Genomic DNA, 20,669 nt, shown 5'->3' on the forward strand with positions numbered 1-20,669 from the left:
ATAGTCACACTATTTAAATGCCTTCTCTGGCAGTAAGATTTTAAATTCTAACATTTGTGAAATTTAATTGGCATTTCTGTCAGGATCATAGGGAGATTTTCAAACTTTAATGATAAATTTAAAACATGTAAAGTTTGTCAACAATGTGTAATATGTAACACATGTAAGGCTGAAATATCTGCTAAACAAAGTTTGAATGAAGCATTTAGAGTTGAATTGTATAATTACAATTACAATTGTACAAATATTGATAATTGTTGAATATGAAGTGTGAATGACATTGATACTGTACTGCTTTTCAGGCTCTGTAATTAATGTTCCTTTTAATACATATAAAATCCTCTGCCAAGTGCTGTAGTAATGATTTTAAAGCAGATTTATTTCATCATCATCTGTTCAGTATGAAATAAGCTTTGAAAAGCTCACTTTAACCACTTGCCAAATGTCTGGCTAAAACAAAGCCTTTGAGTTATTACAGCAGCAAGCCAGCACCATTTTGTGATGAACTGTCTTCTTAGATATATACTATCAAGGACAAGTACTGCTGGGGTTACTGAGTTTGTATACAGTGCCAAGCTGGTTTATCCTTGAGACACAGTGATGCTGGGCATCACTAATCCGGCCTTTAAGAGGCACTTTATCTCTTACAGTTCAATTTGTGTATTACTGTAACATAACTGAGGTAATGTTGCACTTTTGATGTTAATAATCATAATGTATGTGTGTGTTTTCAGAATCTAATTCTAAAGCCAACGCAGGAACCAACTCGGCTGCAGAGGCTTCCAAGATCCTGGCGGAGAACCGCCGTCTGGCACGTGAGCAGAAGGAGAAAGAAGAGCAACTCCGCATACAGAAAGAAGAAGAGGAGCGGTGTGTTTATTTGATTAGTTTCAGTGGTGTGTTTTAGCATCAGGAGCCTGCTTTGACACTTTAGTGTGCAATTGATACTGTCAATAAGTCTTTCGCTTTAACTGCTTCCAGATACACTTGCCCAATAATATAATATGTATTATTATCTTTAACCCCCATTTATTCAGAAAAATTGGAACAAACGCACTGGCTTAAGTTTGTAGTCATGTTCTTGTTTTTCTTGTTTGTAAGAGCAGGTTTGTTCTGCAGTCATTAAGCTGAAGTGAACCCTGCATCTGTGTTAAAACTATTTACCTTTGAAGTGCCAAAGGCCCTGAAGTATCGTGTCTCAACAGGCTGAGGAAGGAGGAGGAGAAGCGGCTGGCGGAGGAGGAGCGCTTGAGGCGCGCTGAAGAGGAGAAGAGGCTTGCGGAGGAGAGGAAGCGAGAAGAGGAGGAGCAGGCTCGTATAGCAGAGGAGGAGAGACAGCGGACAGAGCTGGAGGAGCAACAAAGACAGGCTGAGGAACAGAAAGAGGTTAGTTGACTCTCCCATTGCACAGATGTTGGTTTTTTTTTTTTTTTTGTTTTTTTTTTTGTTTGAATAATTAACTGTTTTCTCATCCAATGGCAGCGCGAGGAGGCTGAAGCAAAGGCCCTAGAGGAGGCAGAGAGGCAGCGTCAGGAGAGAGAACGCATTATGCAACAGAACCAACAGGAGCGCATGGAGAGAAAGAAGGTAGAAACCATCACATGACGCTGACATTTACAGTGTGCATTTCAGGTAGCAGCTGTAGATTAAAGAATCATACAAGTTACTTGAATATTTTGTCTCCATCTGCAGAGAATTGAAGAAATTATGAAGAGAACCAGAAAAACAGACCAAATGGATTTTAAGGCAAGTTTAAAAACTTTAATTGTATAGCACACGGCTCAATATTATATAGCGTTGATGCATGTTGTACATCACTTCCTTTCCCAAAAAGTTTGATATGTTGTGTCTGTGTGTGTCCTCTCAGAGTAATGATGAGAGAGACATTCCTGATGAAAATGGAGAGGATGCTGAGGACCAAATAAACTGTGAAAATAAGGGTCAGTATCTTTATGCCAGAATTGGCAGGATATTGCTTTGTTGGCAACAACAGTGAGTTTATTTATAGCGGATGAATGATGTTTTACAAACAAGCAAGTGAGAAGTGACAGGCGAATTGCTGAAATGAAATTTAACACTTACTTTACACAACATTTACTAAATAAGTGTTAAAAATCTCAAAATATCTCTAAATATTGGCCAGGTTAATTTATCACATTTTGTGGGATAGAGCTGTATGATGTAGGAAAAAACTGACATTGCTTAATTTTATTTTTCTGCAATCTATCAAAAGAAAAAAAAAAAAAAAAAAAACTTTTTCGACCCAAACTCTCAGAACGTATAGATGAAGTTCATGTCAAGTAGTATTCAATGTGAACTAAAGACCCTGAAAACACAAGATCATGTGCTGAATGCTTGTAAATGTGCTTCACTTTGAAACACACTACGCATGTATTTAATTAATTTAATCACAACCTTCACAATTTGATAATCGCACTCTTCCTTATTGCACTTTCAATTTTATTTTGATATATCATGTAGCTCTAATATAGGATGGAATAACTCGTCTGTCTCATTAAAATACAGAGAATCAGGCTGAGTCAGAGCAGAGTGCCAATGAGACAGAGCCGTCTCAGGAGCATTACTCACCTGTGGAGGAGCCAGTTGCTGAACGAGAGGAGCCAGATGTTAGTATGAACAGACAAACAGATGTAGATAATAAGGAGAACAGCAATGGACCCAGCACAGAGGATCCCTCAGTGGACAGGTATAAAATAACACCTCTTTTACTCGCATTTTATCTGGGTTAGTGGTGCATAAAACAACTTCACCTTTTATTTTTGTGCTTTAATCTCCAGCAGCCCGCCTCCCAAGTCCTGTCTGATGGAGGGCTCTGAGTTTGTGAACGAGGACTCTAAAGTGAGTCTGGTGCCTGGGTTGAATGGTAAAGGAGGACCCTGGAGCTTTGAGGAGCTGATCGATCTGGGTGTTCATGCGAAGAGCAAACCCCTGATGGACGATGGGGGCCCTGAGGGGCCTAGAGTGGCCTTTGAAGAAAAAACCAGCTCAATTCATCCAGCCCAGTCTATTGAAACCCTGTCTGGTGAGAACTTTTGTCTCTTAAGTCTGTTAAATTTTAATGTATTAGTTTATATGAATTTGACCTCACAGAATTGACCTTGTTTCTCTTGTTCTCTTAGAGATGTGAATGTGCAGGTCCGTTTAAGGCCTGCTGATTATTGCACTCCACGAGTCACGTCCAGCTGAGCCTCAGTGCTCAGACTCGTCTGGACAGCCAGGGAAAGCGCACAGTGCCGCACAGCCTCTGCAGATAATAGATGGATAAAGCAAGAGAAAATAAACACAAGTTGGAAGAAACGAGCTAAAGAAATGCTTCAGGGAAATTGATAGATTCCTTCAGTGTGCTTGCTTCTATGTTTAGCAGCTCTTCACCTTTATAATATTGTCATTTGAATTTTTTTTTTTCCATAACATGTTTTTTGGGGATTTTTTTTTGTCTTTTAAATGTGGAGACAACTTTATTTATTCATGTGGCTTCTCCACATTTAAACGGCTGCTGTCTCATGACGGTTACCACGTGCACTGTTTTTTGCTAAATTCCAGTTCAGGTGTTCACGTGGCACATACAAATTCATTATAACTTCAACTTAAGCGTTTTGTAGAAGGATCTGATTAGTTATTGAGTCAGTGCAGGGCGTTTTTAGAAAGGAAACATCTCGCATATCTTCAGCTGACATGGCGGTTCCAGTCACAGACATACTAATAATTAAAACCCTGTGTCTGAACTGTGAGCGGAGCTCAGGAATGTGACCCAAGACGGGCTGCTGGTGCAGCAACACTCAAGTTCTGATGTGCTTTTAAATGTGACCTCAGGATATTTACATCTGAGCTTCTGTTTCTCCGCTCCAAAGGAATAAACATCACTGTATAGTGTTTAACACTATATTCCCTGTGAAAGAACTCTAGCTCCCGCTGAGAAGCATTCCTACTGTGTAACACTTGCAGATAGCAAATCCCTCTCAAGATGTTTCATTGACTGTTTAATTCAAATTGAGTGCAGACGTGTTCATACTGTCTTGAGCTCTGAGATTGAAGGATGATGGAGCTCAATACAGACTGGCATAACACTTGTGGCTTCTGTTTAATGAGGTTTTTATGTTGTACGTTCCTGTTTTGTAGTAAATAAACATGCACTTGTACATAAGTATGATTAGTTATCAAATATCTAATTTAAGTGCACCCTCAATAACTTTGGATGTCTGCATGAATCTATGTGCTATGATATTGCATAATATACACAATTACTGTAACTCATCCTTGCACACTTTTTGCATGTTTCTGATGTCTTGTTCCCTGGAGTTTGAAGAAACATGTTTCTGTAACTAAACTTGAATGATTTAATGTTCTCAAATTCCCAAAGTCCCCTCAGGGTTGTACTGTACTATCAAGTCCTGATGTTTTCCTTTGTATACAGTTACTGTTAGTTCACTTCTGACCATTCATTCATGGATTAAATAACCACACTAAATTTGGTCCTCTCTTTGAAAATGCATAAATATATAGTTAAAACTCTTCTAAGTATTATGTAAATCAGTATTAGGCTGTCTAGCCATACTTGTGGTTGGGAATAAGAACTAGGCTACAGGTTGGTGTACTGTATAGTGCGGCACAGCTCTATACTATAAGATGAAATGCTGTTCCACACTCACAGGCCAGGTGTAACTACCTGTACACAGCAAGTTACAGCAGCAATGTGCGTTTAACTTTTTTTGAGCAGAGTGTAAAGTGACAAGAGTAGGTAAAAAGAATGTGGATTGAGGGCGCAAGCAAAGTCAAGGGTGGCTTTTTGATTGTGAGGCTGCTATGAGGTTGAACGGATGTTTGCAGAGAAACCGATGAGCATGTCGCCTCTCGTTTGGAGTTGTGATTTACATTTGCAGCTAGAGGATTCAGGGACGTTTAAGTGATGTATGCACTAGACTTTATAAGGATTTGGCATTCGTCCATTGAGCGTTTGACTTGAATTAAATGTCAAGACGTTTGTAATGAATGATTGGTCTATATATGCTTGAAGAGTTCAGTTGGCTTTGTGTACTGTAGTGTAAATTGCTAAAAAGTTTCCTTTAAAATATTATTTACAGACTTTTTTTTACCGTTCAATGGCCACAGCTGGTCAATCAATAAGTAAATTTCCTTATTTATATCATTCCATCCGTGTTTAGAAATACTGTAGATCCCTCAATGTGTTTCTTCTGTTATTTTATATGCATCCACTTTATTTTTATCTTTTGTTGTATAATAGTCACTTTCCAGATTTCTTTTTGAATTTGATTTCTCAGGCTTAGACTTCAGTGGAAAAGTGTTTGCAGAGGTTATAAGTGACAAGCGCTTGGCATGAGACTTGTGTACATGTTCAGTGCGATTCAGAAATGGGTTTGAGATCATTGTGACCCCTTGGTTTGGCCTTTTAATATGAACTCTTAACACTTTAAATTTCTAAAACTGCTTCAAGTTGTGTTGTAGCTGCTGAAGACTCAATCATTGAGGCATGTGTGTACGTGTTAGTTACGTTTGCTTTTGTAATATACTAGCACAGCCACTTTCAGACGAGTTCACTCCGATGCAGATGTTGTTTCCACTAACAGGACCTTTGGAGCCCTTTGTGCTGTATACATCAGAACTGAAACTGTTTAATGTCAATTGTACTCGATAGAGGGGTAGAATAGGACGGTGCCTTAGATGCAGAATGGGCTGTATATTATTTTCATATATTAATATCTTAACGTGTCACGTGAGCTTACCTCGGCCATGACAATCATTCTACTCGACCAGGGTCATGAATAGGATCTGCTTTTGTTAGAGCAGTTTCTTGTCTTGAAATAGCCCTGACCACAAATTATATTTGTAAATATATCTAAAAAGTGTACTGCAAAAGTATAAATTGTTAAAATAAAGTTTTGGAAGATAAAGGAAAATGTTCTTTGGAGTCATTTATTGTTTCATGCTCAATTTGTTACTTTTTTTTTTTCCATTCTTACAGTTGTGTTAATAAAATGATCAAAACATTTTTTTCCACAAAGCAAAATGAATTTACTGAGTTAGTTCACCCAAAAATGAAAATTCTGTAATTAATTACTCACCCTCATGTTCAACACCCGTAAGACCTTCATTCATCTTCAGGACACAAATTCAGATATTAGGCTTCTGATCCCCAAGAGATAGCAAAATAATTACCATATTCAAGGTCTGGAAAAGTAGTAAAGACATTGTTAAAATAGTCAACATGACTACGGTGATTTAACCTTAATTTAATGAAGCAATGAGAATACTTTTTGTGTGCAAAAAAAAAATTATTTTGTCTTTACTACTTTTCTGGACCTTGAATGTGGTCATTATGTTGCTTTTTATAGGGGATAAAAAAAAAAAAAAACCCTCTTGGATTTCATCAAAAATATCTTCATTTGTGTTCCGAAGATGAACAAAGGTCTTACAGGTGTGGAACTACACGAGGGTGAGTAATTAATGACAGAATTTTCATTTTTTGGTGAACTACAGCAATGTATGTTGTATTCCTATTGTGACATCACACAGTTTTACCATAGCTTTGCAATAACTGAAGCTTAAAATGCATTGTTAGGTTTGCAAATCCAGCGATTACATTTATGATTGCAGTTACATGTTTTGCATAAGAAAAGCCCTTCACATAGCACTCACTATTTGCTCCAATAACTTTATAAAAATAATCTCAAACTTCCAGTGATTTATCAGCACAAACACCCTCACTGGTTTCTCTTTAGTTTGGTTTCTTTACACTCAAAGCTTTGCTAGTTTTCGACACATCATCAATCCTAATTGCTTTTGTTAATCAGCCTTGTAACATCCCATCGGGCCCTCACAGCTTTTTGGCGCAGTCAGAGCAGTAGATGTCCTCTCCTTTGATGACGAAGCGCTTGTGGGCCATGGAGAGTGAGCATTTTTTGCAGTTAAAGCAATATTCATGCCAGGATTTGTCCTCGTAGTTCACCACGTTGGTCCCTCTGCCAAATCCTAGGACGCAGAAAGACAACAGCTGTAAATATGGATGTTTTTCTATTATAATTGCAATTATTAGTGTTGCTTTATATTCTTCTGATTCTGAATAAATTTTATGTTGTACACACTTAAAAGAGTGTACATTTTCTGTAAATGTGGGTAAAAGAATGATCATTTAATATTGGGACAGACGCATGTGTATTTGCACATGTATACCTGTAATGGGATTATGACATCCAGAGCACTTTTTGGCCACATCAGTCTTGTAGCAGTCCACACAGTAGAACTGATCTTCATGGGCCGTGAAACGGGCTCCAGCCAGAGGCTTCCTGCATGTGTTACACACAAAGCACTCAGAGTGCCACGGCTGGTCCTGATAGGTGATCCCACCGCTGGTAATGGCCTGATTTAGACAGAGAAACAGAGGAATCAGAACATTATTTCTGGTCTTCTAATTTAATTGGCTAATTGATGATACATTATCAGTCCAATTAGGACCTGCCCCAAATGGAACCCTAAAGCCCTCGCGATCTTCCTCCGAGTTCACACTTTTGTGACGTAATGCCGCTTTGACTGTCGGGTAGAAGTTTGCTGTGGAGCTTGCGGGCTTTGCTAGCTTGGCAAAAGTGCGCAACGAGGGCACATAATTGGCCATAAGCACGGGCACCCTTCTGAAACCTAAAATGACAAATAGGACACTGTACGGTCTTGTGGACTTAACAGACGCTCATATGCGGCAGCCATTGTAAAGTCCATAAGACTGAGTGCACATGAAGAGTGTCGCTTGGGACAGGGCCTTAGTGTTGGAGATTATTTCAGTGACTGAAGCATCATTACACCAGGTGGCGACAAAGTAATGATTCTTTATGAATAGTTCAACCAATTCTTTCGAGCAATGGTTAATTCTGCACTGACTTTAAATACTACAAAATAACATGTAGTTCCATGTACACTACTGTTCACTTTTTTAAAGAAATTAATACTTATATTCAGAAAGGATGCATTAAATTGATCAAAAGTGACAATAAAGGCATTTATAATGTTACAAATGTTGCTATTTCAAATAAATGCTGTTATATTCATCAAATATTCATGTGACACTGAAGACTCGAGTAATGGCTGCTGAAAATTCAGCTTAAAATTACATTTTAAAATATATTCAGTAAAACAGAAATAGAAAACTGGTATTTTATATTGTAATAATATCTCACAATTTTACGGTTTTACTGTATTTTTGGTTAAATAAATGCAGCCTTGGTGAGCATAAGAGACATTTTTCAAAGACGTTAAAATCTTACTGACTCCAAACTTTTGTTCATTCATGCGTTTGGTAAGTACTCATATAATAAATTGCTTAGAGCTTAATTTTGTAATAACGACTTTGTACTGCATTTTAATAACCGCACATATAGAGTTCAGGTTATGTTTCTGTGCCATCTTTGAAGCGTTTTGACAGTATAATCCTGTTTTCCTAACTGACCTCTTTGCAGCGGAAACAGTGCTTGGCAAACTTCTTCTCATGACAGGAAGTGCAGTACATATCATCACCCTTGGTCAGGAAGCTCTGGGTGCGGATGGGCTGCTTGCACTCAAAGCAGATGAAACACTCTTCATGCCAGACTTTATGCTTGTACTCCACATTCTTACATCCTAAAAGAGAAACACAAAAACTTGTCAGTCATTTTCAACACCCTGCATGTGGCCGAGATATTTTGTGTCGAAAAAGGCTGTTATGTGCTGTGACAACTGTACACACACCAGGCGTAATCACTTTGTAGCAGCCCTGGCAGCGAGGCGATCCGTCACGGTCTCCACACTTCCCACACATGATCTTGCCATCATCCTTGGTAGCAAAGGGCTCATTGGCCAGCGGCTTGTAGCACTTGGCACAGCGGAAGCAGTCCTCATGCCAGTGGCGGTTCTTATGGTTCAGCTCCTGGATAGAGAAACCACTGTGAGCACTGCACAATGTAAAATGCTCTTTAAATGAACTTAATACACCCCCACCTTTGCATCAGCGCCTATAGGTTTGCGACACTCAGCGCAAGTGTTGGCGCAGAGCTTGTCGAAGCAGCGCACGCATACAGGCTTGTCATCTTTCTTGACATACTTTTTGCCCTGCAGGTTATCTCTGCAGTAGAAGCAGTCAAAACGATCAGTCATTGTGGAGCTCAGATAGCTGCGGGGGCCTGCAAGGACAAAACAAAGTATAAAAATGACCGCCAAACTGATATTTTAAACAATGAAGTCAGATTAAAATGTCCACATTAAGAGCATCAATGGTCCCGGGAACAAGACTGAAGGATTCAAACCCAGATAACAATTTTTGGCTCCTAGAACATTAGTTTTTGGTTCCCAGAACGTTAGTTTTTGGTTCCCAGAAGGTTATTATAACGTTATTATTATAAGACAAGGGAATGTTAGAATAACCTTAGAATAATGTTCTACAAACCAAAAACTAACATTATAATAATGTTCTGGGAACATTAGTATAACATTAGAATAGCATTCTACAAACCGAAAACTAACGTTATAATAACATTAAGAGAACGTTAGAATAACGTTAGAATAACCTTAGAAGAACGTCCCACAAACCAAAAATGTTATAATATTGTTCTACAAACAAAAAACTAACGTTAGAATAATGTTCTGGGAAGGTTAGAATAACGTTTACCAAACCAAAAACTAACGTTAAGGGAACGTTTCGAAATTTCAATGGTTCACGTGACTGTTTTAAATATGTCTTTAGTACCTTTCTGGGCATTTGAAAGTGTTAAAGGGGTCATATAATGCCAGTTTTACAAGATGTAAAATAAGTCTCTGATGTCCCCAAAGTGTGTATGTGAAGTTTTAGCTCAAAATACCCCACAGATATTTTTTATAGCATGTTAAATTTGTCACTTTTTGAGGGTGAGCAAAAATCAAAAACTGTTTTAATAACGTTAAGGGAATGTTAGAATAACCTTTGAATAATATTCTACAAACCAAAAACTAACGTTATAATAACGTTAAGGGAATGTTAGAATAACCAAAAACTAACATTATAATAACCTTCTGGGAACGTTAGAATAACATTCTACAAACCAAAAATAACATTAGTTTTTGGTTTGTAGAACGTTATTCTAATGTTATTCTAATGTTCGTTTTTGGTTTGTAGAACGTTATTCTAATGTTATTCTAACATTATTATAATGTTAGTTTTTGGTTTGTGAAACGTTATTCTAACATTAATCTATAACAATTTTTGGTTCCCAGAACATTATTTTTTATGGGGCTTTTTTTTTTTAAGCCAGGGAAGTTTTCTTAACGTTCCCAGAATGTTAATTTTTGGTTTGTAAAATATTATTCTAACGTTAATCTATAACAATTTTTGGTTCCCAGAACATTATTTTTTTATGTTGTTTTTGTTGTTGTTGTTGTTGTTGTTTTGTTAGCCAGGAAAGTTTTCTTAAAGTTCCCAGAACATTAGTTTTTGGTTTGTAGAACATTATTCTAATGTTAGTTTAAGTTATTTTTAGGTAACCAGTTCTTGTTAGTAGACAAATGAAATAAACTAGTGAGATGTTTTAAACTCCAGAGTCTGAGCATAGCAATCTAATATACGTATGTTGTAAAAATAACAAAGTTTTTAAAGAACAGAAATATATTCAAAACAATTTGCGGTGCTATTAGCAGAGAGGGTGTTATCACTGGTGAACATTTATAGTAGATGAGATGCTGAACAGCCAAAAACTCAACATAACAACGACAAACACAAAAGCAGCTCATTTTAAAATATTTTATTTTTATAAAATTATTTGATTTTGTATTCATCTTCTCCTTCTTCATTTTTTCTTTTCATTCTTCTTTCTTACGCTGTATCCAAATGTATCAAGGACAGATCACTTTCTGTACTCCGACTTGTTGTCGCCGCCCGCATCGCTTAGCTGCTTATTTGAAAATATGTTATTAGGCCTATTATTATTACTGTAGTCAGCACTCCCGCAGGAAGCTGAATTGGACACCATCTTGACACCCACCGAGCGAAGCCTTCACTATTGATCTTCACTGTTGTGAGAGATATAAAGCAGCGTCTCGTTCTCACTTCAGGTAAGCGAAGAGTGAGAGTGTCACACCACCTGACACCGTGGTTCATTCTCATTCCCATAGATATGGTGTGGATTTAATGGCAAATATGTGATCTGTTTGTATGTATTTTATTGTGAGCTTACAAACAATTAGAGAATTGTTCATTGGCCTACAGTTTAACTACATTAACAAAACTGAATGGATTTGTAGTCTCTATCCCCCACCATTCCACACATACTTTATTCACATTATCAGACCTGTGGAGAAGAACTGACCCATACTGAAACAGGGTTTTATATTTGTTATACAACACCTCAACATTCATAATTTGTTCTTCAGTGCTGTGAACATACAGTAGCCTACACGTCTCCCGATTAATGCAATACATCAAGCCACCACAAGGGACCAGTATAACGTAATAACAAGAATCTGTAAATTCAGGGATTGATTTGCCTGGGAAACTTAAAGGGATAGTTTACCCAAAAATGAAAATTATCCCATGATTTACTCACACTCAAGCCATCCTAGGTGAATATGTAATATTTTCTTTCAGACAAACACAACCGGAGATATATTTAAAAATATCCTTAGTCCTCAAGGTTTATAATGGTTGTGAATGGCAGCCCAAATTTTGAACACAAAAAAATGCATCCATCCAAAAAAAAAAAAAAAAAATGAATCCATATAACTCCAGGGGGTTAATAAAAGCCTTCTGAAGCGAATCGATGCGTTTGTGTAAGACAAATATCCTTACTTAAAACTTTATAAAGTAAAATAACGTTTCCGGCGTGACAGCCATACGCATTCGACGTAGTACTAGGGATATTTTTAAATATATCTCCGATTGTGTTTGTCTGAAAGAAGATAGCCATATTCACCTAGGATGGCTTGAGCGTGAGTAAATCATGGAATAAATTTTCATTTTTGGGTGAGCTATCCCTTTAAAAGGCTTCTAAATGGACAAAGTCTCAGGCATTTCCTGTTTCGATTACAGAAGTACATCTAAATACTCTTGGAATAATGAATAGGACACGTGGATAGCTACTCTTCTATAACAGGCATAAAAAGTTTCGCACTTAGCATAGATCAGATTGGGCACGTATATACTTCTTTCTCGTATTGATATTTGCGATGTCCTCTGGGCTGTAAAATATTGTTGGGATAAATGTTTTGTCTGCACCTCAGCATCTGTTGTAAACATAGCCTAGCAACCGCATGCCAAACAACTTAGGAAAGTCTGCTTGACAAGACAGATGCCAAATCACCCCACAGATGTGGCCACACTTCATCCCTGATAGTGCCAGAGCTGCATTTTCTGGCCGTTGACAAGTAAAACTGTATTTTTAGAAGTACTGACTCATTCTTCCCAGTGGAGTTTGTCTCTGTCAACATCCTATTGTTAGCTCTTAGGTAAATAGCTGTCTCCATGGTTACATTCATTAAATTCCACAGATTTTTATCAAAACAACAATATGATTCTTGAAGGTCAGAACCACTGTGTGGAACTGGAAAAGAAGACTGAACATCAAATTGTCCCTAAATGATTACAGCATCAAGAGAAATGCCAACACTGACAAATATCTTGACAATATTGAAATATCTTGTTTGTTTTTTATACATTGTAACATTTTAGTGTCATTTCCACCATTCCTAAAAATGTTGGTTTACAGATATTTGGGAATGAAAATCCACAGATGAGGCCTTGACCTAAAAACCTTATAATAAATCTATACATCCTAATATATATGACAAGATATTACCAGAGAGATAAGACAATCTAGGTGAAACTTCAGACAAAATTGACCAGGTTTGTGAAAATCCAGAACCAAAATATATCTAGGTTTGTTAAGTCTTTTTAGTAGTGTCCTTTTCCTGAATTCTGCCCTGTGACTTCAGACGGATTCAGTAGTAGTGTTTTGGCTTCTGTGAACTGGAACATCCTTCTGACCTGAGCAGTATGCTCAATCCCTAAGCCTTTTGGGATACCATCCCATCAGCTGTTCATTTTTAGCTAGCTCTGTCAGAGTGTTATCAAATGGAGCGCTTTGTCCCAAAGCGAAGAGCAAATGCTGCTTGAAAGGTCAACACGAGATCAAATTCAGCCAATGTGGAGAACAGTAACCAAAGAGAGCATGTCCACATTAAAGCAAACATTGGAGGCATCTAAATTTGACACAAACAAATGTAGTCTAAAAAAAAGTCACAAGAAAAGACTTTCTGTACCACTTAAATCCGTGAATTAGCTTGACGCATTCATTTACATAGAAGAACACAGCTGCTACCTCAACTCACCATCACAATTACACAGATAAAGAAATATTTGCTTTTGATACATTGGGTTAAACTGGGCTAGTATTATCTGATTTGCACAGGTCTTAAGATTAATATTGATTTATACTGGAAATATAAAGCAAACTTTACAGAAAATCCTCCCAAAGCCATGCAAAACCAATGCCGCCATTTTTATGAACATAACACAAAATGTTCTATTGGCCAAAGCACAATACATGACCGTCAGTAAGATTTCTCTTAAGCACCAAGGCTGCATTTATTTGCTCAAAAACACAGTAAAACTGTAATACTGAGAAATATTACAACGCTGTTTTCTATTTTACTATATTTTAAAATGCAATTTATTCCTGTGATGCCAAAGCTGAACTTTCAGCATCATTATTCCAGTCTTCAGCGTCACATGATCCTTCAGAAATCATTCTAATATGCTGATTTGATGCTTAAGAATCATTTCTTATTATCAGTGTTAAAAATAATCTTACTGACGCTAAAATTTTGAATAGTAAGTTCAGCTATAAATCATATCAAGCAAAAAAAGGTCCCATGATAAGTAAAGCAATGAGAATGCCAATGAGGAGAATCCACAGGCCGGCCCACCAAAAGTTTTTCATGACTCCCTGTACATCACACAGTGCATCTTTACCTGAGTGCCTGTAGAAAGTCATGTCTGCTTTCGGGATATACAGGAAAGCCTTGAGGTAATGAAAGAGATGGAAGGGTGGATGGAGAGAACCAAACAGCCAAAGAGTTACAGGGGAACTCCACTCTTCTCTTTTAGGTATTTGTCATATATACAACCCCAGCATACACCCTGCCCCCCAGTTGCCCACCACACCCATGGCCTTTCCTCCCAAATCACAAACCAAGTAATCCCAGACAAAGCATCAGCTGACCTCTCCATGTTAGGTTATGCTGCAAAAGATAAGGGGAGGGAGCCAGAGAGAGGGAACTGAATTCATCTGAATTCCTTGCTTGTGACATCAGAGAGCAGAATAAAGCATAAACTTTACGAGTTCACCAAGAACAACTTTGCTTATTAGTGCTTATATTGTGAAGTACACTTCGTATTGCATTTGGCTTGTCTTTTTAAACAACAGTTGCGTTAAAACTAGGAAAAGTGGGCATTAAAAGATTCATTGCTTCTCAAGTACACAAAAGAGTCGCTGTTCTCAGATAACTTTGATTCTCAATTTGACCCTTAAAAATAAACTTGGACTTTTGACCATCTCAGCTAAACCATGTTTGGAATAAAACTGAGCGTTCTGTTCTCATTTCTGAAAGTTCTCGGGTTTGTTGATTGTAATGTATGAAGAAAACTATGCTTCATTTGGATCCAGCCAACATTCCTGGAGTAACTCATGAACAACTATGTATGATATTATACAAAAAGATATACTAATGATTACAGACAGAGTTGAGCAAAGGCTACGAGAACATATGATTTCCATTAAAGGGTCTGAAGTCTGAAGCAGTCTGAACTCATCCACAAACATCTCACCTGGAAGATAAACACGACATGACTTCTAGACACATCACACCAAACTAATGCATATTTTTACCACTTAAAACATCTCAGAAAAGTAGTCTTGAGAAAAGTTACTAATATAATTGTTTTTTCTTGCAGATGCCACTTAGTTTGATATTTATTTTATGTTACATCCAGGCATTTTTAAATGTGTCCAAAAAGTGTTCAAAAAGTGTCCAAATACTTTTTGGGATACTTTATATTTTATAATATGTAGAGAAATATTTAGAGAAAATGTGTTTTTGTGTGTCTGGATGAAATGCTGAAAAAATGACTCATTGGTGGTCAGCGTTGAGGCATGGTGGACAATGGAAACAGATCCACCTGTCCTTTACTAAGATCCTGGCTTGTGGGGGGCCTAAAATAGCCCTGCTTAAACATCCTGGCATCATATGCTAAAACAACCCCCTCTCATCTCTTATCTAAACTCTGCTGGAGAGCAGATCACAGCTGAAGGTCTGTCACAGGAATCTGCAGACTGTTGGCAGGACCTACGCTCTGAAGAACAGTACTAGTTAAGGTACTAGTCGATGTAAGTGTGATTGATCCAACACACTAAAAAATGCTGGGTTAAAAACAACCCAGTTTGGGTTGAAAATCGACAAACCCAGTGGCTGCTGGGTAGTTTTATTTAACTCAACTATTGTTTAAAATTCGCTGTATTGCTTGCTTAAAATGAACCCATAGTATGTCGGAAATGAACATTTATTAATAAGTTTAATTAAAAATAATTATAAAACGGTTAGTTCCTGTCCTTGATTCTGATTGATCAATAGCTGTGTTTTATTCACAATAAAACACGGCTATGACCGCTGCACCCAACGGTTCTGTGTATCACTACACAACCACTCTTAGCAACGTAAACTGTTTGTTCTCAATTGATATTGTTCATTGAAGCTTACTGTATTATGTAGAAGAGTGTTGTGAGAAAAAGATTGATTAAGCAAGTTTATTACCTGCATTCAGATTTAGCATTTTCCTTCAGGTCAGTCCTGTGTTCATAATAAAAAATCTGTTTAAATGTCCGATGTATCATCTTGTCCTTTTAACAGTTAAGGGGTTTTCCCATGACTGACAGCGCTAGTCAAAGCATTTGTCAGTTGCGTCTTGTTCCGTTTTCAAAACAATTCAGTCTTTTCAATGTAAAAGTCTTCACTACTGACTGACACACTCATAAAGACAGACTTTGCTGCCATCTAATGGCGTGAAAATGTAACTTCTGTTGCTGTTCACGGTCAGGGACTATTTTTTCCAGCGGAAGGAAGGCTTTTAGAAAAAGTTTACTTCATGAAAGTTGCATTGACACATATTTCTGGCTTTAATATTTGTATTGTGTGGTAACCGTTTTATTAAAGCAATAAGGTACTCGAGGCTAGTGCTGTATCGTAAATGCATTATTTACTCTAAAAAATGCTGGGTTAAAAACAACCCAACTTGGATGTCGATGTAAAGAGATAGTTGCACAAACATTTGCAATAGACTTTTGTTCATCTGGATTGAAGCATTGAAAAGCAACTATGAAGCATTCACTGAAGAATGTGAGGAAACAAAGTATAATAGGAAGTCTGGGGCGGACTGAAAAAAACAGCACTATGGCTTATAAAAGTAAATGGACCAATTCTCCTAAACATGCAAGCAATTAAGTTCATCTCACATTCAGCAATCTATCAAATCTATTCCATTAGGAATTAAAAGTAACCAAAATAGGCAGCTGAACTTTCGGATTTTCCAGGAATGTTTCTTAAAAGCCTCTCAGTTACAAAGATAAATACACTCAATTTATCAGAATACTATTAACAGACTAGTGACTCATCTGATGACCGTGCAAGCGTACACAGTTAGGGAACATGACAACGAGTGCGGTCAGCGATGTGAAGGTCAGCATACCAGTGTTTTCCATCTCATTGATCAACAACATGTACACTGTACTTAGTAAAGCGCATTGGAAGATTTCCAAATACATGTAAATACATGCAATTTTTGACTGTTAACAGACAATTTAAAGCCAAAACCCTGTTTCAGATCACAATGTTTTTTTTACTTCACCCTCCGGTTCTAGGGAAAACATCCACTTCACTCAGTTAAGTGAGTGCCATAACAGATCGTTGTTATTGAGAATGTTGAGATTAGACAAGAGATTTCCAAATTCATGTCTCTGTGGTGAAGAGTTGTGAAACACAGTTGAACTTAGACTTGTAACCGGCATACAATTTGACCTTGTTTACTGAGCATGAAAATTTGGATTTTATAACCTCACTCCCCTGATCTCAAGAGGCACTCTAGCAACTGACACTAGAGACTGCGGTCTTTGTTAGAGCGTCTGACACCCATGCCAGCGAACCCGGGTTCGAGTCCCACTTAGAGCGAGCGGATCAGTGGTTTGGATCGCTTATCAAACTGCCAAAGTCACATGAACTATTGAAATTGCGAAACACTTATGACATAACGAAGCCTCGTTTACTGAAATCACATTACTTTGGCGCTCCGGACCACTGATTCTAAATAAAAGATTCGTAAAGCTTTGAAGCAGTGTTTTGAAATCGGCCATCACTAGATATTGTTGAAAAGTCGTTATTTTGTTTTTTTGACGCACAAAAAGTATTCTCGTCACTTTATAATATTAAGGTTGAACCACTGTACTCACATGAACTGGGCATCTGAAAGTGTTAATTATCTTGCTGGCAATAGAGGCTTTACTGAGCCATCGGATTTCATCAGAAATATCTTAATTTGTGTTCCGAAGATGAACAAAGGTCTCACAGGTGTGGAACGAAATGAGGGTCAGTTATAAATGACATAATTTTCATTTTTGGGTGAACTAACCCTTTAAGTCAACATTCTGGTTTATAAAATGTACATAAAGGCTGGAACACACTACACAACTTTTAAAACATTGGTATCATATACTTGCAGACTTTGAAAATGGTTAAAAAGAAAACCTGGGGATTACACACTGAGGATGACTGAGGATCACACTCTACAAGACTTTCAAGTCATTCCGAACACAAGCTTACGCAGAATAATGAACCTTGTTGTTAGGAGACACATGACAAATGAAAACAATGTGTGTTCTAAATTCGCCTCAAAATATCACACATCTGATCCTTCAAGTGGATGAATTCATAGTCTGAAGCTGTCTGAGTCTGTGCCTATCATACTCTATGCAACTTTCTCTGAAATCTGTTAACTCAGACTGCCAAAAACTGGCTCTGACAAATAGCGTTGACTCCTCCAGACTGAAAATCAACAAAAGTTTCTTAAGCGTCTTAAGACAGCTGGAATACATTACAACGCATTAATCATCATTTTGTGTGATGTAAACACCTTATCCAGAATATGACCTGTACATGCCTGTGCAAACTATCAAAGAATCTGAATATTTTTTAAATAAAATAAAGGTGAATCAATATTGTAGAAAAAGTAAAAGCACTATAAGAGGGTCATGACCAACATTTTTAATTCATCATACTCTGGTTTCAAGAACAAGAATGAGAATTAATATGTTGAATTGCTAAAAATGACCTGAAATTAATCTCAAGTGTGAGCATCTGTATTTCCACAAGAGAATAGTAATATGCTAATTACTTGGTAGTAACCCTAACCTATAATATAATAATAGATTGTAATGAGATCTTTATAACGGTATAGCTGACTACTTACATAAAATGCATAAAAATATCAGTTGTCACTATATATGTCTCGGTAAGCTGATATTTAAATGGTTAGTTTTATGATCAAAGCTTTGTAGTGATGAGAGATAGAAGTGCAAATAAATCTTTAAAAACCTGATAAATTATACTTCATACTTACATTTTACATGATTTCTCTAAAAATGGAAAAGTCATTCTTACATTTACTTTATAAAAATCAGTAAAGATTTGACAGCAAAAAACACATGTACAATGACCTGAAGGTGGTTCAGTTTTTAGACATATAAAAGGCCTTCAAACTCAATCAAACGACGAGAGGGAATGTAACAGGTTTTTTCAGCAAAGTTTTGATCCTAGACCTTAGAAATCTGAAAATGTATCACATATGATACAGTAGTCTTCATAGGGTTAATATGTTCACAGTTTTAGTTGAACTGTGACACCAGGAGATCTGGAGAGATCAGGGAGAGCTGTGGAGGACAGGAGAGCATCAGCCGCTCAACTGCGCCCCCAGTGGACAGAATGAGCTCACACAGTCTCCAGATCAACACATTTCCTAATTAGGACCTCCAAAGCTATGCGCTTACAAATGTTGTGTTTTAGACATATTCACGCCACCTAGTGGATTACAGCAGATGTGTTGAGGCTGAGGCTGTTCAGCTGAAGTGTTTCAGTATCCGATTATATGGTGTGTGAGATCCAAAAAGACTTTGTCCTTATATGGCAGGATGATTTCTAGGTACTTTACTTCTGGCACTTTCAGGTTAAAAACAAAACAGAGGATGTAATGTGCATGCAGTGGATAAGTTACACAGGATATGAGTCAGATGGAAATTAGAAATATGTTTCCAAAGAAAAAATAAACATAAAACCTAAAAAATTAAAGAACAGTCATTTAATTTAATCATAACCAATATTAAAATATCCTAATGATATTATAATGCAAATAATAATTTAAGGATAAAATGGTCTCCTACTGGATAAACTGAAATTCTGACCAAAATAGACAGAAATAGTCATTTTTGTCTCTTCAGCATGCAGGATCTTATCTGCCTCTTTATGAATTCCTAAAGGAATTTGATCCCAATAAGAATTCCATCAGCATTCCTGGCACTCAAAACACTCCACATGGGACAAACAGCATTAAAAGTCTCATCGTTACCCAAATTGGATATCTTTACAGTATAAAAGTACAATTCTATACATGTGACTCAGGGAAAAGTATAATTAAGGACAATGCTTAACTTTAGCATTTGTTTGGATATAAGTAACATATAAGACGACCCTTATACACAAACTCATTTCCATAACATAACATAACATAATAAGTTTTGTAGACAATAAAATATATTGTATTACACTGTCATAAAAAAGAAATGTGACATATTCTAAAGTAAGATAGTTTCATTGGAATTTAATCTTCCACATGATCACTTACTATAGTTCTATTAAAGAATCCCTCAAAAAGAGATATTTGCATTTATCTACCATAAACCCTAGATCACACTTACCAGTATGCACTGAGCAGTGTGGATGGCAGCTGTCTGCAGTGGTGATGAGAGATGGTCTCCTCGTCTGCAGGATCACTGGGCTTAAAAAGATCCACAAGGGGGAGTGAGAAAAAAAAATCAGGATATGATCCAAATACTTTGAGTTCATATCAACAATGACATCAGACTGGAATTCACTCTTTGTGCTTAACCAATTGTGTATAAAAGCCTACAGAGAAAGCAGAAATATTGAAGTGAGCAGTGATAAATTATCATTCAGTATGTTTACTGATCTGTTCAGAAGAAATATGAACATTTTGAAGTTTTTAATATGATATAGCTCAGATTTCTAATGCATCATCTCAGATGCTTTATGCTAGATCACATTCCCTACATGCCTAAATGAAAAAAGACCCAGACCACTAAGATGATTTAATAGCTTTCAGAGATAATGCCGTTTTTATTGCTGTAAGTCTTCGACAACTGAACAACATTCTTATATATGACACTAGTGACGTATACAGTGTTGTGGAATTAAGAGAGTGCACAAATATCATCACCTTTAAACAACCTTGAGTCTGCCATCAGTCCCTGGAGAGCCTCCAAACAGTTAAAGACATCAGAGATATGGAGAACAGACGCTGTGAAGGG

General features: G+C 37.1%; 2 protein-coding genes across 31 annotated transcripts in view; one reads left to right on the forward strand and one right to left on the reverse strand.

Moving 5' to 3' along the window:
• The window catches only part of map7d3 (MAP7 domain containing 3), a 31,866-nt gene extending 25,930 nt beyond the window's left edge, over nt 1-5,936 (forward strand). For 27 of the 29 annotated variants that reach the window (XM_051918350.1, XM_051918351.1, XM_051918355.1 and 24 more), the window contains 8 exons: nt 735-870; nt 1,206-1,386; nt 1,483-1,587; nt 1,693-1,746; nt 1,868-1,940; nt 2,527-2,707; nt 2,799-3,043; nt 3,141-5,936. In XM_051918350.1, the coding sequence (XP_051774310.1) occupies nt 735-870; nt 1,206-1,386; nt 1,483-1,587; nt 1,693-1,746; nt 1,868-1,940; nt 2,527-2,707; nt 2,799-3,043; nt 3,141-3,148 (983 nt within the window). In that variant the 3' untranslated portion in view covers nt 3,149-5,936. The remainder of the gene's footprint in view (nt 1-734; nt 871-1,205; nt 1,387-1,482; nt 1,588-1,692; nt 1,747-1,867; nt 1,941-2,526; nt 2,708-2,798; nt 3,044-3,140) is intronic. The other 2 variants (XM_051918352.1, XM_051918377.1) reach the window with 1 other exon arrangement.
• fhl1a (four and a half LIM domains 1a) lies at nt 5,937-20,134 on the reverse strand. Of its 2 annotated transcripts, none has more exons than XM_051918381.1 (6): nt 20,040-20,134; nt 9,001-9,182; nt 8,752-8,929; nt 8,474-8,643; nt 7,210-7,396; nt 5,937-7,008 (listed from the first exon to the last, which is right to left on the reverse strand). In XM_051918381.1, exons 2-6 carry the CDS (start codon nt 9,154-9,156, stop codon nt 6,854-6,856), a joined length of 846 nt encoding a protein of 281 aa, XP_051774341.1. In that variant the 5' UTR covers nt 9,157-9,182; nt 20,040-20,134; the 3' UTR covers nt 5,937-6,853. The 2 variants fall into 2 exon arrangements, with proteins under 2 accessions (XP_051774341.1, XP_051774342.1); XM_051918382.1 differs by lacking the exon at nt 20,040-20,134 and adding an exon at nt 13,997-14,164.
• Nucleotides 20,135-20,669: the final 535 nt, after the last annotated feature.

The sequence above is a fragment of the Ctenopharyngodon idella genome, chromosome 14 (assembly GCF_019924925.1).
Source record: "Ctenopharyngodon idella isolate HZGC_01 chromosome 14, HZGC01, whole genome shotgun sequence".
Taxonomy (NCBI): Eukaryota; Metazoa; Chordata; class Actinopteri; order Cypriniformes; family Xenocyprididae; genus Ctenopharyngodon; species Ctenopharyngodon idella.

Excerpts from the sequence above, each read along its gene's own strand:
- fhl1a (XM_051918382.1), bottom strand. The coding sequence starts at position 14,018 with ATGACTTTCTACAGGCACTCAG. Across the intron at positions 9,183-13,996 it reads GACTTTCTACAGGCACTCAG|GCCCCCGCAGCTATCTGAGC; the intron begins GTAAAGATGCAC and ends TTGTCCTTGCAG. Across the intron at positions 7,397-8,473 it reads ACTGTTTCCGCTGCAAAGAG|GCCATTACCAGCGGTGGGAT; the intron begins GTCAGTTAGGAA and ends TGTCTAAATCAG.